This window comes from Entelurus aequoreus, linkage group LG23, assembly GCF_033978785.1.
Source record: "Entelurus aequoreus isolate RoL-2023_Sb linkage group LG23, RoL_Eaeq_v1.1, whole genome shotgun sequence".
NCBI classification, from domain to species: Eukaryota; Metazoa; Chordata; class Actinopteri; order Syngnathiformes; family Syngnathidae; genus Entelurus; species Entelurus aequoreus.
Window position 1 is genome coordinate 32,576,075 of NC_084753.1, and position 26,787 is coordinate 32,602,861.

The 26,787-nt window shown below is 40.2% G+C and overlaps 1 protein-coding gene across 1 annotated transcript; it reads left to right on the top strand.

Moving 5' to 3' along the window:
* On the top strand, positions 1 to 26,702 carry LOC133640919 (heterogeneous nuclear ribonucleoprotein U-like). Its single transcript, XM_062034619.1, has 14 exons — positions 1 to 520; positions 2,795 to 2,909; positions 4,643 to 4,722; positions 8,835 to 8,974; positions 9,075 to 9,174; positions 10,886 to 10,998; positions 14,478 to 14,741; positions 14,824 to 14,943; positions 16,641 to 16,769; positions 16,836 to 17,004; positions 17,062 to 17,352; positions 18,775 to 19,076; positions 19,141 to 19,278; positions 26,101 to 26,702. The coding sequence occupies exons 1-14, from the start codon at positions 127 to 129 to the stop codon at positions 26,149 to 26,151; spliced, it is 2,406 nt and encodes an 801-aa protein (XP_061890603.1). The 5' UTR covers positions 1 to 126; the 3' UTR covers positions 26,152 to 26,702.
* Positions 26,703 to 26,787: the final 85 nt, after the last annotated feature.

A 26,787-nucleotide genomic window follows, 5' to 3' on the forward strand; every position in this document is an offset into this window, starting at 1 on the left:
CACCCCTTTATCCTACCCTGGTGCTGTTTGGCGCAGTTTCTACTCGCAGCGACACCCGCTGAACAAAGGCCGTCCGGTTATTTATTTCTTCATTTCACATATTCGTCCATCTACGACCAAGGCAAGATGAGTTCCATCAACGTGAAAAAGCTGAAAGTGAACGAGCTGAAGGACGAGCTGAAGAAGCGCAGTCTGTCCGACAAGGGGCTGAAGGCCGACCTGATGGACCGCCTGCAGGCCGCCTTGGACGAGGAGGCCGCCGGCGACTCGCTCGACCAGAAGGCCGCGGAGGACGAAGGCGTGGAGCAGTCCACCGACCAGGAGTCCATGGAGGAAGAAGAGGGCGAGGGTACGGAGGCTCTGGCGGAAGAAAGCATGGACGCGAACGACGTGGAAACCCTGGAGGAGGCGGAAGACGAAGAGATGGACGACGACGAGATGGACGCCATGCTGAAGCCCGACGCGGACGACTTGGAGAAGACCGAGGCGGATGATGAGGGTGAGCCGGAGGCCGCAGAGGGTGAGTCTCCCGATGTGCTGCTTGCTACATTCAATCTGACCATATACAGAAGGCGCGCTGCACGGCGGCCATGTTTTGTTCAGCACGGCGGCCTGACCTTAGCTTCAAACGGACGCCTTTTTAATAGCAACACATCAAAGCTCACATTATCTCGGAGCTCGACCTTGTTTTACGTTCTTCCCTCCCCGCTGATAAAATAAAAAAAAATTGTGAAATTTGGACAAAAATGTGCGTCGAATAGGCGACCACGTGACTTGGCTAATTAGCTAGCGAGCTAGCGGCGTTTTCTTTGTCTAGAACCGACCTGGGGCGCTCATTAACCGGATGGTTAAATCGATGCTTTCTGCTTAAAAAATAAAAATAAAAAGGGTTTTTGTTTTTTGTGCCTCGTTTATATTACTTTTTCGACGTATATTTAAGAAGTACAAAACAGCGTATTTTCCCGTTGATTTCTTCAGGGTTAAGCCCATTCGCCAAATGGACGGTCTCGACATGGACATTTAAAAGCACAGCGATTTGTTTTAAAGGGCATTGGTATGTTGAACTAGAGAATATAAAATCATGTGGGATAATTGTCGCTAAAGATTACTTACATACAGGTAATCTGAAATGTTTTAAAGTATCGGCCGCCATTTTAACGACACCGAAAGTATATGAAGGGAATGGGGGGTGTCAGTGAAGCTAGCAGGCTCACATTTCCTTGCATGGTGCAATAGCCATTTACAAACCCCGTTTCCATATGAGTTGGGAAATTGTGTTAGATGTAAATATAAACGGAATACAATGATTTGCAAATCCTTTTCAACCCATGTTCAAGATATTTGACGTTCAAACTCATAAACTTTTTTTTTTTTTTCAAATAATAATTAACTTAGAATTTCATGGCTGCAACACGTGCCAAAGTAGTTGGGAAAGGGCATGTTCACCACTGTGTTACATGGCCTTTCCTTTTAACAACACTCAGTAAACGTTTGGGAACTGAGGAGACACATTTTTTAAGCGTCTCAGGTGGAATTCTTTCCCATTCTTGCTTGATGTACAGTTTAAGTTGTTCAACAGTTTGGGGGTCTCCGTTGTGGTATTTTAGGCTAAACAATGCGCCACACATTTTCAATAGGAGACAGGTCTGGACTACAGGCAGGCCATTCTAGTACCCGCACTCTTTTACAATGAAGCCACATTGATGTAACACGTGGCTTGGCATTGTCTTGCTGAAATAAGCAGGGGCGTCCATGGTAACGTTGCTTGGATGGCAACATACAGTATGTTGCTCCAAAACCTGTATGTACCTTTCAGCATTAATGGCGCCTTCACAGATGTGTAAGTTACCCATGCCTTGGTCACTAATACACCCCCATACCATCACAGATGCTGGCTTTTCAACTTTGCGCCTATAACAATCCGGATGGTTCTTTTCCTCTTTGGTCCGGAGGACACGACGTCCACAGTTTCCAAAAACAATTTGAAATGTGGACTCGTCAGACCACAGGACACTTTTCCACTTTGTATCAGTCCATCTTAGATGAGCTCAGGCCCAGCGAAGCCGACGGCGTTTCTGGGTGTTGTTGATAAACGGTTTTCGCCTTGCATAGGAGAGTTTTAACTTGCACTTACAGATGTAGCGACCAACTGTAGTTACTGACAGTGGGTTTCTGAAGTGTCCCTGAGCCCATGTGGTGATATCCTTTACACACTGATGTCGCTTGTTGATGCAGTACAGCCTGAGGGATCGAAGGTCAAAGGCTTAGCTGCTTACGTGCAGGGATTTCTCCAGATTCTCTGAACCCTTTGATAGCACGGACCGTAGATGGTGAAATCCATAAATTCTTGTAAATATGTTGTCTTTGTAGCATATTCAACTGAATATGGGTTGAAAATGATTTGCAAATAATTGTATTCCGTTTATATTTACATCTAACACAATTTCCCAACTCATATGGAAACGGGGTTTGTAGTACAGTACCCTTTTTAGGGTTATGCTTCTCTTTTTTTTAAAAGCACAGACCTGTTTCCCCATCCCCTGTGATCACTGTTCATAAATGTACAATAAGACCAGTTTGCCTTGTAAACACCATCTGGTCATTGCAGTTGTCTCACTTGACTGTGTAAACTGTGTAACTATGATGAGGTGTTTCCACTTTTAAGCTAAATGATGGTCGACTTTATGTAACTGATCTTTAAGCGGGCTTTGTGGGACTTGAACCCCACTGCCAGTCCGACCTCTCTCTCACTCAAAGGAGCACCTCATTCTATATCTTTGTTCTATTTTCAAAGGGGATGCGGACAAAGACACGAATGCTGATCAGAAGAATAAGAAGGGTGTTAAGAGACGCCGGGAGGAACATGGAAGGGGCTACTTTGAATTTATTGAAGAGAACAAATACAGCTGGTAAGGATGGGACAGAGCAAAATGGCCTTCAGCATCCCTGAAGTGCCATCCATAGCTTTGTTGACATGTATTGGCGTTAAATGCCAATGCACATATTTATATATATATATATATATACACCTAGCTAAAGGAAAATCCTTTTCATAAATAACCACTTTCTCATGTTTTGGGGGTTATCCCTCTTACTGCTCAAAGAACCTTACCATTTATCTTTTTACAGTGCCCATTCACATTGTTTTCACTGCAATTCTGTAGCAGACGTGCACCTGTAAAGTAAATTTTACGTCTGTTCCTCATGACACTTAATGTTTTGGTAAGCCAGTTGTGTCCTCAAGGTGATTCAAGGCTGCCCTCAAAACAACCCAGAGGGATGTAGCAGATGTTCATTGAATGGAGGGGCGGGGCTTGGCTGGGGTCAGTAGCTGAGAATTGTGGGAGGAGGGGTCCACTGCTGCAGGGTCGCACACAAGGACGCTGCAAAATGTTTATACGTCCACGGAGGAACTCGCTCTTGACCGTCCATCGTTTGCCTCGCAATGATCAGTTTTTTTCCATTACCCCCACTCTTTGTATGAAGTCAAGATGCTCTTACTGTCTCATGGATCGTGTCTTGTGAGTGAGTGATTTCATGGTGTGTGCGTGCAATGTGTTTTACAAAGTTGTTTTTGTTTTCCCCCCATTATTCCCCCCGTGCTGGTGACATCATGCATGGTGCGCCTGTGTACGCACATACCTTCTTCCTGACCAGTGTCTTCATTAAGTTATATGAGATGCTTCATGCTAATTTTCTGCCATTTAACACCTAGTTTCCTTTATGTAAGAGTAGGCACAACTTCCAATTATTTATATAAATATTGTAGTAGTGTAGTTATTGCATATGGCATGTTAACAGTAGCCTGTCATGAGCATTTAATTTATGAGTGGCAACCAGTGTATGAGTTTTTATGAGTGGCAACCAGTATATGTGACCCACTGGCTGTAAGTAACAGTACTGAGCTCAGTTTTTTTATAGCCCCTCCTATACACACCCCTACAACTCTACTAGTCTTGCCCAGGAATGCCTCATCTTTAAGGAAGAGTATTCCAAATGGACAAGGTTCTATAAACCCTCCAGTGATTTAGGGGCCTGATACGGATTGGTAAGTTACTGTAGCTTGCATTTCTCCACATGCATTCAGTCAACACTGTGACAACTTTAACTGCATTTTATCAGGTCACATGCTAAAGAATACAACACAAATAAATGAAACCAATTCCGTATTTATTTGTAAGATTAAAAGTGGATTAATGATTTAGGGGCCTGATACAGATTGGTAAGTTACTGTAGCTTGCATTTCTTCACATGCATTCAGTCCACACTGTGACAACTTAAACTGCATTTTATCAGGTCACATGCTAAAGAATACCACACACATAAATGAAACCAATTCTGTATTTATTTGTAAGATTAAAAGTGGACCATTAATCTATAGTTATTCATCAAGACTTGGAGAGTAGCTGTTTTCTGTATCTCTTGCATTTAGATTTCATTGGATGCTGCAAGGTAAGTGTCTCCCAAGGACCACAATATACGCCCACAAAGGGTTGTAGCCTCTTTAAATGTTTATTTTCGCTCTGTTCCCCCTACTTCTTTACAGCAAGTGGTACCCCTGCAGCTCAACTTTGCAGCAAGTGGTACCCCTGCAGCTCAAACGACCATCATCTAATTGACTATATGGTCTGTCTTTTTTCAGGGCTTCGTTTAAGTCTCCCGTACCACCTTTGGAGGAGGAGGATGAAGAGTTTGACGAAACTAAAGTCTGCTTGGACAACTGTGAGTAACCTCGTGGGAATTTTTCCTTTCGTACACAATCATTATGAGAGACAAGAAAACCAAAGGTTTTTTTTTTGCATTCCAAGTAGCAAAAAATTGGTTCGCTCTTGATGGCTAGCAATTCAGCTAATGGTAGTGATCCATTCTGCCTCTAAATCGCTTTAAAAATACATTAAAAAAAACACCAACAGTACTTCATTTACATTCTGAAACCTGTATACAAACCAAGCTGTAGTGACATTGATATTGTAAGATTGAACAACTGGGGAACTTTTTTTAGCGTAGTCACAGATCGTCTTGCAATGGCATTAGCCGTAAAGTAGCTAAGGCAAGAGGTGTGCCCACTTTTGCTTTAGCAGTTGAATGGACTCACCCGATATACTGTAGTCTGTTGGGCCAGCTGTCCGAGGACGTTTTTTTTTCAAGTTGACTTTGGGTTAGCACTCCATTTATGTCGAAATAGCTTGGCTTCAAGTTCCAAATTTGCAGCTGTAAGCCACGCCGACCTCACTCTCTCGGTTTCTGTCTGCTCCAATGTTTCTCTCTCTCTTTGTGCTCTCTACTATAAGCAGTAGTTCATCCTCCGTATATCCATCTTCAAAAAGATACGCTTGTAAATCCTCCTCTACTATAAGCAGTAGTTCATCCTCCGTATATTCAGCTTCAAAAAGATACGCTTGTAAATCCTCATTTATCCAAAAATAGTCGTCTTCGTTGTTTGTTACCGAATTTGCCATGATTACAACACACATTTGTTGCCGGAAGTCGGAAGTGTACTGCTATGGAAATGGAAATAAATAGAAAGATGTTCTGGTAATGCATCAAATGACCAAAATATGGTAAACACTTTAATGTCATATGCAGTTGAGAGAAATATCATGAGAGCAACGTGTGTATACTTTTAAAAGGCAGTGTCAGTTGCCAAGCAATGTGACGTCAGCAAGGGGTTCACTGTATTTGTTAGCTTTAACAGTTCGCACTGCAGCAGCTGTTTGTCAGCTCTGACGGCTGTTCTGTTGAACCTTTTCACCGGCTCGTGCTTCCTCTGGTTAATAAAGAGAAGCTGGTACGTTGACTTCTTCCAAGCGTTTTTATAATCTTTAGGATCCTAAAAAAAAGGCATGTGAGAAATCTCTCATGATTGTGAACGATGGGCTAAAAAAGTACATTTCCCCTTTAATGTAACTGAATGTAGCGCTATGGAAATGTAACAGCCACACCTTAAAAATAAGTGGGTTTTTTTACGTGAAAAGTAATATAATGTATTGTAGCCTCCAAAAGAAGTCAACGTCTGATGCTATTTTTAACTTTTATTGCCAATCTTATTCTAACAAACGGCACAATTCCAACAGGTTTTACCTCCTTAGCAAACACTTTTGTCTCCGTGCTTCCCAGTGCACACAATACTTGTTTTTTCCCCCTCAATCCGCTTTCAGGCACGGACAGTGTATTTGTGATCATGGGAAAAATTAACATCAAAACATTACCACCAGCAGATCGTTATATAATTAATGGATTTATATAGCCTATTATGTCTGCACTACTGACTAGTGATGCACCAAAATACTTTGGTTGACGAAACAGAATGTAAACAAGACGCACATGAGTGTCTGGAGCTTAGTCGGCATGTCTGCAATGTGGACGAAACTTTATAATATAACCCAGCTATACCACCAGACAGCCATCTACAAAATGTGCAAATATTAAAAGAACAGTGGCAGCTTTTAGGGAGAGAAAGTCCAACTGGAGCAGCAGCGCCAAGCAAGTGTGACTTCATGCTCGCTGCAGCTATTTTTGTCAGGGACAGAAGTAGAGTCTCTAACCACGAATAGTCTATAATAACACCAGAAAAAGGTGCTAGATTGGTTGCTAGTCGTTTTAAATAAAAAAGTAATTTAAAGTCTCGAGGCTCTTGAAAAATTCTCAACAAAGTGCATTGTACAATAATCAGCAACTATGGCAAAAATATATGTTAATACTTATTAACAGATTTGTTTTTAAATGTTTATAGATTTTTGAGCCATTTCAAAGATAATCGTATCATCATAGCAGATTACGCAAATGACGCGATAGGATCTTGTTGACTACGCCCCCACCGCCACAGGTATCTTGGCAGTCTCGGGGAAACCCTGCTACACCTTGACTTTTATTCTTCTGTTTTTGAGTATCAAATTACTGCTCTTATTTGCTCCGCTGCCCACCAGATGCGCGTTCTTCTGCGTTTCACTGGATTCCGTTTCGACTTCAGTCGGTGAAACCAGGATCATACTACCGTTTGAAGGCACCGGTAAACGTGCGCCTCCAAAGCATGTGTAGCTTCACAAACCATGAAGGCTTTCATTGGTCGGCTCATAGAACACTCTCAATTCTGACAAAGAGCTCTAAAGTCCAAAAGGCGGCCCTGTAGCCACTGCGATTAGGTTTAAGGTTTTTTTGAATGGCCAGTGGTTAATTGTAGAAATCAACCCAAAAAAAACCCATCAAATCTGGGAAGATGGAGCAAAAGGCATAATGTAAAGAGAAAACTTGAATGTCGTTTGGACCAACTAATAACTGGATTTATTACAAAATGCTGTTATTTTTTGGTACTGGTTCCTAATTGGATTGGTCCAGAAAGACTGTTAAGATTCTGGAAAGATTAGTGAACTATATTAGATAGCGCTTTACATCGTGAAACCTATTGTCTACTTCTTTAATTTACATTTAAACCTGTGTGAATGGCATTGGGAGCAGCTGGATAAAGTGTCTTGCCCAAGGACACAACGGCAGTGGAGTGGGGATCAACCCTGCAACCTTCAAGTTGCTGGCACGGCCGCTCTAGCAACAGAGCCACGCCGCTATCTGTATTTTTCTAATCCCGCTGACCGTGGTAATTATGACACGCTGTCACGTTTAATTCAAGTACCGCTGCTACGCATAAAAAGTACACAAGTTTGTAACACAACAATATTTCCTCTTAGTCCCTCAAAGTCCCACACGCTAATGACTTAGTCAGTTTGAAGTGATCGCGGTTTACTCATTAACTGTCCTCCCAGCGATCCAGTAATCCACAGGCCGATATTAACCCGCTCAAAAAATGAAAATAATCACTGGATCTTTTTATTTATATAAAACACATTACACAAACACTCAATATGGCCACTAGTCCGTCACTTAAATACTATTGTGTACAACATAAACACAGGTAACAATTCCTTTTGCTCCATAAATCACACACACTTACTATGCTAATTGATTGTATTGACTTATATATTTGATATGAGATATTAAAGGTCTGAATGAATGTGAATGCCATACATAAATTATTTTACAACTATTTAATATATTATAGGGACAATCGGTGGAAATAGGTGGGTTGTAATTGTAATGAACATAAACCCAGTGATGGATCTATGTGGTCTTTACAAGCTGATGACATAAGTTAATTGCACCTTGCACTGCAACACTTGTTTAAGACTTAAGAAGCAGGTGTTGATTACAGACGTGCCTGCTGTGAGATATTATATCATTATTTTGCTGGCTTACAACCTCTTGTGCTGATAAAAATTCATATTTTCACATATTTTTTCACCACACAAATTATGCATAGTACCGATAAGGATACCCTTGAATACCGGTATTGATACAATCCTTAACGGTTATCCGTTTGAATAAAACAAAGCTTTGTCTGTAAATACGTAACAATTTATTTAGCCTATCTCCAAAACTACAAGGGATGCACAATATTTTTCCCCAAGCTGACACCTATCTGCTACTCAAGGCCAATGCCAAAAATTGTATTTAAAACAAGATATTCAGATTTAACTTAAATTTGTGCACACCTGACGGTAAGAAAGACTCGAAGGTGTGTTTGACAAAGTGTACCTGTAGATGACATCATTACCATGGTAGTGCTGACATCTAACATCCATAAACCAATAGTGACTCTCATGTACTTATTTCCATCTATCAGTATGCAGGAGTGTGGCGACCAAGCATATAGCCCCAAAATAGTGTTTTATTTGCAGCAGCAGGCACAAAGATTAGTAAATTACAGGAACTTATGCGCATTGTAGGAGGATTTTGTAGGAACCCTGCAGATGTTCATGTATTGTCTGTGTGTTGCGTCACAGACAACTGCGACCTGCACTTTAAGGTGTCACGAGACCGCTACAGTGCCTCATCCCTCACCATGGAGAGTTTTGCTCACCTCTGGTCCGGAGGAAAGGCCACATACGGCATAAACAAAGGCAAAACCTGCTTTGAAATGAAGGTACGTGGAGTTCAGAGATTTGTTTTTTTATGTTGTACTGCAGCCATTTCCGTATTGCAGTTGGGTAAAAAAAAATTGTAACGCATGGTTTGCCTGACAGATCACAGAAAAGATTCCAGTGAAGCACATTTCCACCAAGAACATGGGAATCCATGATGTGCAAGTTGGCTGGTCCCTGTCTGCTGCGTCACTGATGCTTGGTTGGTTTCTTCAATATTGAACTGTGTATTACACCATGCATGTGTTGCAACATTTCATGTACAGTCCATTTACCAACTTAGTAGGTACATTAACAGCGCTTGTAAATAGGAAGATAAATAGTTTCTCCATACAAAACAATGTACACATGAATAAAGGGGGCCTGTCTCGACAAAAGTGTCACAATCGGTAGGACGCCAATACAGAGCAAAAAATAAATAACAAAAAGCGCTCTCAAAAAGGAGTGAGGAAAAATAAGTAAGGATGCACACTTGAGATGTGAAGAAACAGATCGCACACAGAAGGTGTAGAGAAGTAACAGTTAACACTACATGGCAACGCCAGGACTGAGCCACAGAAAATGAGAAGCGTGAGTGGAGCCAAAGCAGAGGGAATACTCTATTTTCAGATGCACCAAAATTTGGACATGGACGATTTTAAAATCGATTTGTAAACGTCAATAATCGATGATCGGTTTACTTATTGTAAATAAAGTAATGCAGACTGTTTGAAAATTTGACTGACAGCAGCTAGCCACCTCACCGCGAGATCCGACCAGCTCCTTTATTTCAGGGAACTAATGTTCCAGTTTAGCACACATTTCCATTAATTTAATCAATTTGGGATTCATTTAACTGTTTGTTATTACAATGCGCTGTTTTTAAAGTTGCAAGTGATAAACGTTAATCGAGTGAAATGAAAAGAAATGTAAAACTGCATCAATATTATATATTTAAAGATGCATCAATAATAATTTTTTAATCGAGTCGTAGCTCCTAAATCATAATAAAATCGTGGGGTGCCCAAAGATTCCCACCTTTTGGGTGAACTGGCGCCGAGTGAAGGGACTGGAAATCCTAAAGCCCCACTTAAGAACTTTCGGTTTTGGTTGATTTTGGTGGCAGTATTTTGCCAGAGGAAGACCACATTACCCATGAGGGCTAGCACATGGTGTCCGCCGTAATATTGTCTCAAATATTAGGTCTCTAATGGCTATACTGATGTTAAATAGCAGACACTGTCAATGAATGATCTTGGATTGCGCTACAAACGCGACACTACTACCAAGAATGTATCGGGGCGGATGCAGGTCCGAAGAAAAAGACAGGCGGGAGAGTTTTTCCAAAGGAAGTAGTATGGAACTGGGAACTAGTATTTTGATTTGAGCATAGAAAGTCACTTAGTAGTTTAGCAGGAACAGAGCCAAGGCAGCTTTTGGTCTGAAATTCCCCGTCTTTGAGCTCACGCCAGCGAGTGACAGCGGGGACAATGACGATCCTGACTGTCCTTTTAAGCTCCGTGTCTCCTCGGATAAAACTTTTCATTTCTTTGGTTGTTTTGGAGCTTTGACCATGAAAGCAGTACTTGCACATAGGCGTTCGCATCCACTTCTGTATTTTAAAAAATGGGGAAAGACAGAGTGATGTATGCCTTAAAGCAAGTCAGCACATATGTATTTTTTTGTGTGTCAGGGTTCCTTCCCCCCCTCCTAAAAAACTCTTAAGAAGCACACAAAGTAGCAATTAGCTGAGTAGCTAACGGAAATCAATATGCCTACCCACAGTTAATGGTCTTGCAACAAAGCATATTCCTATTCGGCCTGTGGTTCGTAAATGGAAAAGTTAGGTGACTTCATTTGAAGAGTAGATCTTTATTAGAGAATATTTGGGCTTGTTGACTATGGCACTATGATGGACTCCAATCACTGCTTAGGTGAAAGCGTCCACTCCTACGCCTACTCTGGGAAGGGAAAGAAGACCACAAACTCTGTGACAGAAGACTTTGGTGAAACCTTTGATGAGAATGATGTCATCTGCTGCCTTGCTGTAAGTCCATTTGCTTATTTGGTCATTTGTCAGTTCGCTCTGCATTCTAAAGGAAACTTTTGCCAATCTAATAATGATTTATTCTCTATTTTGTGTATCCAATGAGGATTTATTCAGGGGCTGAACCAATAAAAGGATATATCTATCTAACTTTTTTATATATATATAGATAGATATATCCTTTTATCAGTCCAGCCCCTGTCCAAACATTTCTTATATGTATGTATTAGGGTTGTTCGGTATACCGGTACTAATAAAGTAACGCGATACTAATTGATTGAAATCGGTACTAAACTGCCTTTTGAAAAGTACCTGTACAGTTCTTTCATCTAAGTGCTGCTGTGTGGCGGTGACTACAGAGCCGAGGCGCATGATGTTGAGTGTGTCAAAACGCACACACAGAGTGCATACAAGCAATAACTTCTTGGAAAGGGAAAATGGCAAAAAAAAAAGACAATTCTACTGGTTAATAAAGCGGGTGTGTGAAGTGCCATACGGCGGTATTTGGATTTCAAAACTAACGGGTAAAGTGACTCTTCAAACAAGGAAGCGCCGCGCTTCAAGTGTTGCTTTAAAACACGCCTCGTCTCGCCTTTGCTTCTGGTTACTTTATTATTAGTTTTGCAGCCCACAACCAGACCCATTCATCGCTTTACTGCACACTGAGCTCGCTCCTCTCTCTGTGCATGACCACTCACTCACTGACGTCACTCAGACAACATGTTGACATTCTCGCAAACACACATACTGTTTGCTCATAAGTACACCAGCTCCCCTGTTGTGCACGTGTAGATACGTAATATGTAGATACATATGTAGATGTGTAGACGCGCACACAGCTGCTTGGCTTGATGCCAAATATTAGTGGAGTTAAGACCGCCCATTTAACGTCCACTAGTGCAAGTAAAATGACTGAATTTGGTAACAAATTACTACAATTTGTGTTTTATTTTTAACAGAAGTGTTTTACCTGCTATATGGCTTATCTGTACATTTATCCATAGTTTTGTTTTTAGTACTTACTAATAATTATATTTTTCTTAAAGCACAGACCAGAATTGGCAACCATAAATCATGAAGCATTTAATATCTTGTTAATAAAGTGTTTTTATTATATTCCAATCTAATCCTTGATTATGGCAGACTATATGTAATATGGAAAATTGTAAATTGTTTGAGTGCAACAATAAAAACACAATGTGTTTAATGCCCTTTAATTTATATAATAACCTTCTAAAATTGTTCATTGAGTGCAATAGGAAACATGTGTTAATTGTATTGTAATATTTTCTGTTAAAATTAAACCATAACTGGCACTTTTTCGTAGTTCCCTTTTATTTGTAAAAGTATCGATATATATTTTGGTACCGGTACCAAATTATTGGTATCAGAAGACAGTAGCAACTAAACAAACAAGCTGTCTTTTCTTTAATCCCTTCCCTATATCGAGTACCGGTATACGGAAACAGGTTGGAACTAAAGTGTAGGAATGTGTTAAATAAAATAAATTACAAATATAAGTGTGCTACTTTGAAATAATATTAACTTTGTCCAATAATATTTAAATAACTACATCACATAAATTCCTTTCCACACTTAAATAAGAATAACCGACCACAGCTGCATCATCCTGGCACTAAACCTGCAGAAAATAGTTCTTCTCAGGTTTCTGTTTACCGTATTTTCCGCACCATAAGGCGCCCCGTGTTATTAGCCGCACGTTTAATGAACGGCATATTTCAAAACTTTGTTTACCTGTTAGCCGCCCCGTGCTATTAGCCGCACCTACGCTACGCTAAAGGGAATGTCAACAAAACAGTCAGATAGGTCAGTCAAACTTTAATAATATATTACAAACCAGCGTTCTAACAACTCTGTTCACTCCCAAAATGTAATGTGCAAATGTGCAATCACAAAAATAGTAACACTCAAAATAGTGCAGAGCAATAGCAACATCAATAACTCAACGTTGCTCATACGTTAGTGTCACACAACACACAAAATAAACATTTAAAGCTCACTTTCTGAAGTTATTACTCATCTACAAATCCCTCAAATTATTCTTCTTCGGTGTGCTTCACTTGTTTTTTGACACCATCTGTGATGTGGACGCGCATGCAGTCGTAGATCAACAGGAACGGCGCTGCGTGAAAAAAGTCACCCGGTGTCTTCGCGTAAACGTCTATCAACCACTCGCTCATCTTTTCTTCATCCATCCATCCCTTCGAGTTAGCTTTTATGATGACGCCGGCTGGAAAGTTCTCTTTTGGCAAGGTCTTCCTTTTGAATATCACCGTGGGTGGAAGTTTCTGGCCGTTAGCATGGCAAGCTAGAACCACAGTAGGACGACTTCTCATTCCCTGTGGTGCGAATATTCACCGTACGTGCTCCCGTTGTATCCACAGTGCGGTTCACATGAATATCAAAAGCCAGTGGAACCTTGTACGCGTGTCTCTTAGTAGGAGACATTTTGTTGTCTTTACAGAAAAACAAATGAAATTAAATATCCGCGAGCTTCTTCTTCTCCGGGGGCGGGTGCTCACCTTGGCGGTTGCTTACAGTAGAAGAAGCGCTTCCTCTTCTATGGGGCGGTTGCTTACCGTAGAAGAAGAAGCGCTTCCTCTTTTACGGGGAAAAAAGATGGCGACTGTTTACCGTAGTTGCGAGACCTAAACCTTATGAAAATAAATATGAATATTAATCCATATATAAGGCGCACCGGGTTATTAGCCGCACTGTCTGCTTTTGACAAAAATTTTGGTTTTTAGGTGCGGCTTATGGTGCGGAAAATACGGTACACTTTCACACTTTGCACTATTGTCTTACACTTTAGCATTTTTTACATATTCCTTATTTTGTACCTTCATTTTAAGAGCTTATTGTTGAGTGTTCAATGTAACATTACTATTTTGTTTACATTTTCCATTGCCTTTCCTTTTTGTCTTGATAGCTGAGGGATTATGATCAGTTAGATTTCAAATCAAAATGTTTACATTTCATAAATTTTTCTCCCGCTCTTTATTTTTCATAGGTCATAGAAATATCAAGTATTGGAATCGTCCGATATAAAACACTTATTCTGTATCGCCCAGACCTACTTAACTCTATATTTGTGTATCCAATAATGATGTGTTCTATATTTGTGTATCCAATAAAGATGTGTTCTATATTTGTGTATCCAATAATGATGTATTCTATATTTGTGTATCCAATAATGATTTATTCTATATTTGTGTATCCAATAATGATTTATTCTATATTTGTGTATCCAATAATGATTTATTCTATATTTGTGCATCCAAAAAATTGTTATTCTATATTTGTGTATCCAATAACATTTTTTTATATATGTGACTTATCCAATAATGATTCTATTCTCAGAGGACAGTACCATTTTCCAGTTGGGAAGTTTGAGGTCCTGCACGTCTTTGCCAACGTTGACTTAAATGCCAAGACTTGTCGTGTGTGGCTCTGTGTAGGATTTTGAGGGGGAGGAGGTGGTTCTATCCTTCTCCAAGAACGGCGGGGAGCCGGCCGAAGCTTTCCGCGTGATCAAAGATGACCTAAATGGCCAGGCTCTCTTCCCTCATGTCATGTGCCACAACTGTGCCGTGGAGTTGAACTTTGGCCAGATGGAGACGCCGTACTTCCCGCTGCCCCCAGGTTATACTTTCATGCAGCAGATTCCTGTTGATGAACGTTTGCGTGGGCCTCAGGGTCCGCAGACCAAGGCCGACTGTGAGGTAAGTGGGTGAATATCGTGAGGAAATGTCATATAACCTGATATTTGTGTTAACATCTTTCCATCCTCCTTGTGTTGTGTAGATCATAGTGATGGTCGGTCTGCCGGGGTCAGGCAAGACAACGTGGGTGAAGAACCACGTGCAGGAGAATCCTGGCAAATACTACATCCTGGGAAGTGACACAATCGTGGAAAAGATGATGGTAAGTTGTAACAGGCTAGTTTTAGTAATACATTCTCATACTAAGTCTTTCATATTATTCCTTCGCCTGGGCCCTGCTGCCATTCGGTGCCGTTACTTGTACATTTCCCTGACTTAGTTCATTATTTCCTATCTTGTAATGAGACTAGAGATGTCCTATAATGGCTTTTTTGCCGATATTGTCCAACTCTTAATTACCGATTCCGATATCAACCAATACCGATATATACAGTCGTGGAATTAACACATTATTATGCCTAATTTTGTTGTGATGCATTAAACATTGTAACAAGGTTTTCCAAAATAAATCAACTCAAGTTATGGGAACAAATGCCAACATGGCACTGCCATATTTATTATTGAAGTCACAAAGTGCTTTTTTTTTTTTTTTTTAAACATGCCTCAAAACAGCAGCTTGGGATTTGGGACATGCTCTCTCAGGGAGAGGTGTGCGGGGTTGAGGGGGAGAGTAGCGGGGGGTGTATATTGTAGCGTCCCAGAAGAGTTAGTGCTGCAAGGGGTTCTGGGTATTTGTTATGTTGTCCCGAAATGTGTTTGTCATTCTTGTTTGGTGTGGGTTCACAGTGTGGCGCATATTTGTAACAGTCTTAAAGTTGTTTATACGGCCACCCTCAGTGTGACCTGTATGGCTGTTGACCAAGTATGCCTTGCATTCACTTGTGTGTGTGAAAAGCCGTAGATATTATGTGATTGGGCCGGCACGCGAAGGCAGTGCCTTTAAGGTTTATTGGCGCTCTGTACTTCTCCCTACGTCCGTGTACACAGCGGCGTTTTAAAAAGTCATACATTTTACTTTTTGAAACCGATACCGATAATTTCTGATATTACATTTTAAAGCATTTATTGGCCGATAATATCGGCAGTCCGATGTTATCGGACATCCCTAAATGAGACATTAATATGAAACTTTGTCTGTATTTTCCAGGCTATAAAGCGGACTGGTATTAAAGCTGCGCTCACCAAAAATTAGGAAAAACAATTATTTATTTTTTACATATACTATTATTACATATTAGCCGCACCAGACTATAAGGCAGACTCAATAACTCCACGGTGACATTTTGGTGAATTTACGAAACTGAAACAATTAAAAGTATGCCCTTGCAGACTCTTGTAAACATGTTAGCATATTAGCAAATGCGACGAACACTAGGTTGATTACATTAAGATAGCATGTACAAATATGCATGAAAACACTCCTACAGACGTCACACATGGGACGGTTCAGTAAGTAAGAACTGTTTTAGTTGCATTGTAAGACGTACAAACGTAGCTTGGAGAGATGAATGAAGAATCCTTTCAAGCAAAAACGCTGTGGGAAGGGTATACTTCCTGTTCAGGGCACAAAACGAGACATACTTTTCAACCCGTGTACAAGGACTGCTTGTATCGCACATGATATCACACATTTAGGGTTTTTTTCTTGATATTGGAGCAATATCCGTATTAACTATTTAACCCTTTGTAGCTAAACCGGGTTTGACATTCTTAAAACCGTTATTCCCAACCACTGTGATGGGGTGGGAAATTCTGCAATTCAAAAAATAAATGTATGATTACAAGTGTTTATGGGTGCCAGCAACCTGTTGTGACGGACTGAAAACAATGAACCGACCTTCCACTAATGAAGGTTAAGAGGCATGAATTAAGAGAATATTACATCATTCTGTCTCACAGATCAACAACCTGAACCGCCAGTCGAAGGAGTTCACCAAGCTGACTGCCATTTCTCAGCGAGCACCACTTTTTTTGGGAAAGTTCATTGAGATTGCTGCCCGCAAGAAGAGAAACTACATCCTGGACCATGTACGTGAGCAACGAGACGTGTGTGTGGCGCGACATACGAGTCAACTTGTTTTCTTCTTGCTTCAGACCAACTTGTCCGCTCCGGGCCAGAAGAGGAAGATGTGCTTGTTTGCGGGCTTCCAGCGCAAAGCAGTGGTGGTGTTCCCGTCTGAGGAGGACTACAAGGAGAGAGTCCAGAAGAAGGTGGAAAGTGACAGCAAAGAAGTACCTGAACACGCTCTTCTCAAGATGAAAGGTGAGCAACTCCTTGAAGAAACGCAGAGAAGATGCTGACTGTGTCTTTTTCTCCCAGGCTTCTATAGTCTGCCCGAGGAGGGCGAGAGCTTCAACGAGGTGCTCTTTGCAGAGCTGCAGAAGGACGACGCCGTCAAGGTCCTGGAGCAGTACAAAGAGGAAAGCAAGACGGCCCTGCCGGCCGAGAAGAAGGCCAACCAGGGCAGCACCACACCTAAGAGGGGTGGGGGCCCCCGTGGTGGTGGAGGCGGCGGCCGCGGAGGCAAGAACCAGTTTGGTCGTGGTAGCGGTCCTGTGCAGAGGGGCGGAGGTCGTGGAGGCTTCCAGAACAGAGGCAACTTCAGAGGAGGTACCATTCTCAATTATTCTGTCTTAAGGGACTGAAATGTTAATTTTTTTGTCTCAAGATAGTTCTCTACTAACCAGGGTTTCCGGGGGTCATTAAATGGATTTTGGGAAAAATGAGGGTGCATTAAATTGGATGTCCAGAGGCATTAAAACACGTCATACAATTGTATTCCTGGGCTGACAGTCAATAAGTCCATTCATAGAACCTATGGTAACTTTTTTGTCATGGATAAATTGCTATGTCAGTTTCTCTTTTGTCTCTGGGTTTCAAACTGGACACAAGAGGTTTCAGTGAAGCCTCTTGTCAGTCAATCACAATCTGTGTTTTGGTACACACACCTTTTCCTGTGTGTGGTAGTGGTCGTAGTAAACAACGACCTTGATGTTGTTCAATACAAGGCCCACATTTAATGTTCTCATTGCATCAAAACCGTAAGAGAAGACCCTCTCAAAAAAGGTGGGCTGTGCAAACTTAGGAAATTATGTCAGAACAAGCTGACCAATCACAGCTCTTTATTTTTTTCATACATGAAATCCAAACAATCGGAACATAGACAAATATTTTTCTCTGTAATTTTCAAACCGTAATTAAGAAATTGAAACAAAACTACCATAAAGAAAGAAAAAAACTAAGGAACACGTGAAAGGGATAACAAAAGAAAATAGACAAAAAAATAAAAGCATCTTATTACAATTTTTAAGATGTCTGTGTTGGAAATTCTGTCTTTTAGGATGATTTTTTTTTTCCTTAGTCATTAGTGAACGCTGACGCAAAGCTAGATTTTTTTGGACGTGCACGTATAGATCTGCAGTTACGCAAGAGGATATTAGAGGTGGGAATCTTTGGCCAGCTCACGATTGGATTACGATTTAGGAGCTACGATTCCATAAAAAATTGATTATTGATACATCTTTAATTCATGTATATTGATGCAGTTTTACATTTCTTCTCGTTTCACTAAATCACTTGCAACTTTTAAAAACTGCATTTGTAATTAGAAATTCCATCACATTTATTAAATTCATGGAAATGTGTGCAAAACTGGAACTTGAGTGTCTTATAATAAAGGAGCTGGTCGGTGAGGTGGCTCGCTGCAGTCAGCCAAATTTGACAAATGTCTTTTATTTACATTAAATTAATTGATTATTGACGTTTACTAATCGATTTTATAATCATCCATGTCCGAATTGCGATGCATGTGAAAGTTGATTATTTCCCCCACCTCTAGTATATATGTATGTATACAAACACGTGGGTATGAAACTCTTGTAAGTGGCATTAAAAGGGCGTAAAATAAATTATGAAATGTCATGTGGTGAAACCCTCCTAACAATAAAAATGCTAGTACGCTGTTGCCGCTAACATCTCTCAATTTGAGAAGCGCTGCCATAAAGTGACACGTCACACATTGTCTATCTGCAGCGCCCCCTCGTGGTGGCTACAGCCGTCCTCCTCGCGGCTTCCTGCCTCCCCCGGCCTTCAGAGGAGGCTACCCCAACCGCGGGAGCTTCCACCGTAGCAGCGGCTCGATTCCCATCCTTGGCGGATCCCCCCGAGGTGGAGCCATGAGGGGCAACATGGGACCCCGAGGCGGCCACATGAACAGGGGCGGCCACATGAACAGGGGCGGCCACATGAACAGAGGCGGCCACATGGTGAGAGGAGCGGCGGGCAGAGGAGGAGCTGGCATGGCTCGTGGCGGAAACCGAGGACATCCCAACCAGGTTTGCTTCAATCTTCAAACTGCTGACACAGTATTTTATTGACGCGACATGTTTTCTTGGCCAGTTTCAGCAGAGAGGTGGCGGCCGTGGTAACTACGGCAACAAGAACAGCAATTTTAGCAACAACAGGACTGCCGGCAATTTTGGCAACAGGAACGGGATGGACAAAGCTCAGGCATTCAACCAGAGCTGGCAGCAAGGGGTCAGTACAACACCACTTTTATCTGACATGTTTCATCTCTCATTTGATTATTCATCAGCTGTATTGGCAGATATTACAGTTAATAAATAGGTTTCCGATGACGTCATAATAATAATAATAATACCTGGGATTTATATAGCGCTTTTCTAAGTACCCAAAGTCGCTTTACATGTAGAACCAACCCATCATTCATTCACACCTGGTGGTGGTAAGCTACTTTCATAGCCACAGCTGCCCTGGGGTAGACTGACGGAAGCATGGCTGCAATTTGCGCCAACGTCCCCTCCAACCACCACCTATCATTCATCATTCAATTCACTAGTGTGAGTGGCACCGGGGGCAAGGGTGAAGTGTCCCGCCCAAGGACACAACGGCAGCGATTTTTTTTGGATGGTAAGAGGCGGGGAGCGAACCTGCAACCCTCAGGTTTCTGGCACGGTTGCTGTACCCACTACGCCATGCTGTACCCACTACGCCATGCTGTACCCACTACGCCATGCCGTTCATCCGACGACGTCCGCCATATTGTGTCAAAACTTAACACAAACCCGTTCAAGATTAGACAAACAAACTGTACAGGGTTACAGAACAGGAACGCTGATGGGTCGCCAAAGGCGCCCCGTAAAAGATAAAAAGGTAAAACGCTGCGGAAGATGAGTAAAAAAATACAATCTAGACTGGGCTCCTAAGGGGGCCTAGTCTGGAGTGGGAAAAAACCTCCATGCAATGCACACAAACACGTTACATTTAATCACGACAACTCGCAACAGAGGGGCGGGGAGTTGGGGCCCTGGAGGGCGACTGCTGCTATGAAGCGCTGCCAGCCGTCCATCACCATTGTATGCAAACACTTTTAACCAAGCACACCTCTATTGTTATTTTTGTGCAAAATGGGTCACACGTGCGTCGTGTGGGGTTGTAGAAATTGCGCAAATTCAGCACAAGGAACCTCAAAGTGCTACGATATTCCTAAGGGCATTGTAAAGCAGGCAAAAGAAAACCGAGCAGCTGTCGACAGAAAGGCTCAATCTGTTGCTGGCTAGAATCAATCGAGCTGGATTTACTCCCGATCCAGCAAAACGACACTATAAAGTTTGCACTGATCATTTTGTGCTTTGAATTATGTTGTTTTCCTTGTCGATGGTAAAGGCTGTTATGCAATTGAATGTGTTTATCAATCTTCCACAGTTGTTTATTAATATTAGGGGGAAAAAGCAGACCTTTATGATGTTACCCACCCAAACTGGGTAACATCATGAGCGATGGGCACACATTTATCTTCCTTTGTAGCCAGTTTAATTTCCTCACAAAGTAATTGTACGATTTCAGCGACTTGTAGACCTTGAGCACATCCAGAGTATAGGCACTTACATTGTTCACCAAATAGTTGACGATGTCCGGGTAACTTATATCAGGGTAAGATTCGTCTTTTCCCCATCTCATACAGATCTTTATCCTTCAACTTCAGTAAATCCCTGGCTTTGCAAACCCTATCTAACGTCTGTCTGTAGGAAACTTTCACGTCCTCTTTCAAATTTCCCGAAGTTGAAGTCAATTGTCGAAGCAAAAGTGCGGAAAATACTTAGAATAAACAAAGTTAAGACACAAGAGATGGCGGCTGCCGCGAGGTTTACCCGAGATCCTTCGCTAACGGAAACCCATGTATAGTGAAGACTCGCCTTCATTTGTGAAGAAAAAACTTAACTTAAAAATGTATATTTTTCATAGTGTGTCTCATAGTTACTCTACACATTTTAATTGTGTTTACTTACAGTTATACAGTAATATAGTGCTGGTCAATTAATGGAATTTAGATTTCGATTCTGTCTTTTCACGATCATGAAAATATATTAATCGGAAGAAAAATGATTACGGGCCACACAGCGTGCTTGTGACGGTGAAACACGAGGAGCAAATGAGTGGTTGGAAAAAGCACGTCTACTAGAAGTTTGGGATGTCACCATGGTTACTACTTATACTTGACACAGCGCCATGGTTAATCTACAATCACTAAACTCGACCAAAAAAGTAAGACACTCGAATTCTGCGTTGACGTAACTGAGTCACATAATTGGCCAATTAAACGAAACCCGCTATTAGAGGCAGAATATCGGGGAAATTGACATAAATGAAATGTTGTTATTGTGAGGAGAAGAAACATTTGTTTGGGACAATAATGTGTCGTGTCGCCCTCAACCAGCCCCGACACACTCAGTCACCCTGCCCTAAACTAAACAATGTCGAGACGGCCCTATGAAACAGCGACTAAACTATGGAGTTAAAGCGAACAAGAACAATCCATTCTCCCACAACACATGTCAAATCTGCCTATGTTGTTGTGAACGACATCATTGATGTAAGTACAAACCGCAGTCGCCACTTCAGAGGCACTCTTTTCATCTTACTGAGACATTTACATAATTATTATGCCATCCATCCATCTTCTTCCTATGCTTTGACCTAAAATACCGTATTTTCCGCACTATAAGACGCACCAGATTATAAGGCGCACCTTCAATGAATGGCCTATTTTAAAACTTTGTTCATATATAAGGCGCGTAGAATAGACGCTACAGTAGAGGCTGGGGATACGTTATGCATCCATTAGATGGAGCTGCGCTAAAGGGAATGTCAACAAAACAAATAGTGATTGTATTGACACTTCTACTTGCTGCTCTCTGTTCAACAACCCACTGTTCCAGTTTGTCCTCCAACAGTAGCCATCTCGCTTTTTTCCCTCGGAAACTCTGTTTAGTCTTCTTTACTTGGCGCAGGTCATCATGTTGCTTCCTCCACTTCCGCACCATTGATTCGTTAGTGTTAAATTATCTCGCTGCTGCTCTATTCCCGTGTTCTGCTGCGTGACTGATCGCCTTGAGTTTAAACTCTGCGTCGTAAGCGTGTCTCTAAATAGGAGCCATTTTTGGGTCTTTACATAAAGTTTAGGTCTCGCAACTACGGGACTTCATTTTCCGCTTCTTCTACGGTAAGCAGCCGGCAACTTCATTTTCCCCCGTAGAAGAAGAAGCACGGGGCATAATGAAGTCGGCGGCTGCTTACTGTAGTTGCGAGACCTGTTGTGGCTCAATATTGGTCCATATATAAGGCGCACTGTCAGCTTTTGAGGAAATTGGCTGTTTTTAGGTGCGCCTTATAGTGCGGAAAATACGGTACTCATCAAAATTTTACAAATAAGTATTGCATTTAATTATTGTCCCGATCAGAATTCAGCTTTGAGCCGAACGTGAGTGATTGGGTCAGAATATTCCAAATGGCATGTTTACATGAAGCATTTGTATTCCTTTTAGGCTTTTAATCCGATTAAATCTGTCCATGTGCACCTAGAGTAAAATGTGATTTTGATCACACTCCAGTGTAAACACGCACAGGCCCCAATGTGGCTTTGACGTCACTTGCATGCGCAGGTCAATAAAGTGAAGACAAAGGAAGTTGACCCGGGAGGAAGTCGCTACTACTACAAAATAAAAGTTGCCACACCTGAGAAAAATTATATTTTTTTTATGTGAAAGTAATGAATGGATGTATATAGTGTAATATATTTGGGTGGGCTGTAATATTTTAATGGCTGTTAAGTAGAGGAGACAGCGTGGATCTAGGTGAGCTTTATTTGTCAACTCACGTGGATGCAAATAAGCCACAGCGTCAATTCCGGTCCTTCAACAATTACTATTTCTTCTGGATCTAAATATATATTCATATATTGCATATAGATGTTATTTGCGCACTATTGACAAGTGATGCACCGAAAATTGGGCCGTCGTGAATAGACTTTGCGCACCGAAACCGGATGTTGTGATGAAGTATCCGCCTCTGCTGGCGGTCTGCGTCTTTCCCCGCGCACACGAGTGACGTAGTTCGTCCGAAGATGGCGCAAAAGTCACATTAAAGGTCACGTTGCGTTTAGACTGAAGTCACATTTGTAAAGATCAGATCAGATTTGCACTACCTCCTGAATCTGATGTCAAAAGATCCGATTCGCAGCACTTGCAGCGTTTAGACTGGCAGAACAAATCAGAATTGGTGTGCAGAGTAAGAAAATAGACAAAAAGGTGGTGATTGGCGAGAAAAGTAACGCACTGACAAGTGACGACCGAGTAACGGATTGCGTAAACAGGATGTGACGTAGAGGGCTATGCCTCTCCTAATGTGTGGACTGTACTGCACAGGAAGTGATGTCATAAAAATGGCTTCCAGCAGCACACAAAATGAATAAATGAAGCAGCACGGAGGCATATTTCACAAATAAAGACGTTGGTAATTGGAGGTTCCACATTGAGAATAATATATGAATAATAATTGTCAAGGATTCGCCTCATGATACTATTAGACAACTGCCAATACATTTGATGATAAAACTGTTTTCATGTACACTGTAAAAAAAATAAAGTATTTTACTGTTAAAATTTTACTGTAAATATTTGTTTTTTACAGCATATTATTGTGAATTGCAAAACAGTACCACAGTTTTTACCGTATTATTCTAGCAACTGAGCTACCAGTCTTCTGTACCATCAAATCTAAGGTTGTTGTGTATTACTGTAAATGAAAAAATGGTACCATTTATTAAAAAAATAAAAAAAGATGTAGTACATTTCTGGAAACTGAACTTTAATGTTTTTTTTACTGTAAAATCTGCAGTTGTTTATTTTATTGTGTATTACTAGTGTAAACGGTACCAATTTCCATATGGTTGAGTTCTAGAACAGAGCTGTCTGTTTGTTTTTTATTATATTTTTACAGTGTACAGTTTCATGGATAACTTGATTTGAAAAAGGTCAGATATTTTTATTTCAACAAAAAAAAGTTTGGAAAATATGATATATCCATACATTTTCTACAGCTATATTTGTTCCAATATTAGATGATACAAAAGTTTAAAAGTTATGCAATTTCATGCAGTACATGCATTTTTATCTGTCACAATGGAACATATACACTTGGTAAGAAAAGATACTTGATTGATGCATATTTTAAAAATCCAGGCTTTGATGGCCATCTTTGGTATAATATTAAATCAAGCCTTGACTGGGGATACAGTGCCCTCTGCTGGAATTACAGCTGCAAATTACTTACTAGTGAAGTTGAAAAAAACTCTTATAAAGCAGAGAAAGATGAACTTGCTCAGATGTTGTCGACTTATAATTTGATAGACAATGGTTAGGTTTTATAATGATTCTAGTAATAAATGGGTAAAAGTATCTTGGTTAATGTAATTAATGGGTTAAAAGTATCTTGGTTAATGTAATAAATGGGTTCAAAGTATGTTAATGTAATAAATGGGTTCAAAGTATCCTGGTTAATGTAATAAATGGGTTAAAAGTATATTAATGAATGTAATAAATGGGTTAAAAGTATCTTGGTTAATGTAATAAATGGCTTAAAAGTATATTAATGAATGTAATAAATGGGTTTAAAGTATCTTGGTTAATGTAATAAATGGCTTAAAAGTATCATGCTTATTTAATAAATGGCTTAAAAGTATCATGTTTATGTATTAAATGGGTTTAAAGTATCATGGTTCATGTTATAAATGGGTTTAAAGTATCATGGTTAACGTATAAAAATGGCTTAAAAGTATCATGGTTAATGTAATAAATGGCTTAAAAGTATCATGCTTAATGTAATAAATGGGTTAAAGTATCATGGTTCATGTAATAAATGGGTTAGAAGTATCATGGTTCTTGTAATAAATGGATTAGAAGTATCATGGTTCATGTAATAAATGGGTTAAAAGTATCATGTTTCTTGTAATAAATGGGTTAAAAGTATCATGTTTCATGTAATGAGTGGGTTAAAAGTATCATGGTTCTTGTAATAAATGGGTTAAAAGTATCATGGTTCTTGTAATAAATGGGTTAAAAGTATCATGGTTCATGTAATAAATGGGTTAAAAGTATCATGGTTCATGTAATAAATGGTTTAAAAGTATCATGGTTCATGTAATAAATGGGTTAAAAGTATCATGGTTCATGTAATAAATGGTTTAGAAGTATCATGGTTCTTTTAATAAATGGGTTAAAAGTATCATGTTTCTTGTAATGAGTGGGTTAAAAGTATCATGGTTCTTGTAATAAATGGGTTAAAAGTATCATGGTTCATGTAATAAATGGTTTAGAAGTATCATGGTTCATGTAGTAATAAATGGTTGAGAAGTATCATGGTTCATGTAATAAATGGGTTAGAAGTATCATGGTTCATGTAATGTCTTAAAAGTATCATGGTTAAGGTAAAACAAATGTCTTAAAGGTATCATGGTTCATGTAATAAATGGGTTAAAAGTATCACGTTTCTTGTAATAAATGGGTTAAAAGTATCATGGTTCATGTAATAAATGGGTTAAAAGTATTACGTTTCTTGTAATAAATGGGTTAAAAGTATCATGTTTCATGTAATAAATGGTTTAAAAGTATCATGTTTCATGTAATAAATGGTTTAAAAGTATCATGGTTCATGTAATAAATGGTTTAGAAGTATCATGTTTCATGTAATGAGCGGGTTAAAAGTATCATGTTTCATGTAATGAGCGGGTTAAAAGTATCATGTTTCATGTAATGAGCGGGTTAAAAGTATCATGTTTCATGTAATGAGCGGGTTAAAAGTATCATGGTTCTTGTAATAAATGGGTTAAAAGTATCATGGTTCATGTAATAAATGGTTTAAAAGTATCATGGTTCATGTAATAAATGGTTGAGAAGTATCATGGTTTATGTAATAAATGGTTGAGAAGTATCATGGTTCATGTAATAAATGGTTGAGAAGTATCAAGGTTCATGGGTTAAAAGTTGTTTTTGGTCTGTGCAGTTCTGGAGCCAGAAGCCTTGGAACCAGCAGTACCAGCCTGGATATTACTGACACTGTTCTAAAGGACTGTTGGTCGCTCTGAAAACCACTCAAGCCACGGACCACCTTTTTTCCCCTCCCTTCCTTTTTTTCACACAATCTGCTTTTAAGAATCTTAAAACAATTCCCGACAAAGAACGTGACTGACGAGCAAACGTGGTCAACATTCCACTGCGGAGGAAGCAGAGAAGATCTAAAGACACTTTTTTTATTTGTTATTTTCCATTTCATTTGCTTCTCACTCCTTTTAAACATGCTTTTAATATACAGAAAACACAATGTTTGTAACATGAAGAACCACAAAGCTTTAGTTTCACACCTTTGTGACATTTTGTGTTTGTTCTTTTGCTTTGTTCTGCCGAATTGTAAATATTTGTTTTAAAGTGAGAGCTTGTTGGAAAGGAGCACACTGCCTGCGAGATCATGTCCAAGTTCTGGCTGCAGATGAAAGTTCACACGTTCATATTGTTTTCTTCAAATTACAGCAAGTTTTGTGCTCTATAAACTGTAAGCCAAACTTCATAGATATACAATAAACTCAACATTGGCTCTTTCTTAAATTATTTCCTGTCCAGTCTATGAATGTTCTCATTCACCATGTCATTGTCATCTCAGGGCGCTCAATTGTTTGCAACTGGACTGTTTGGT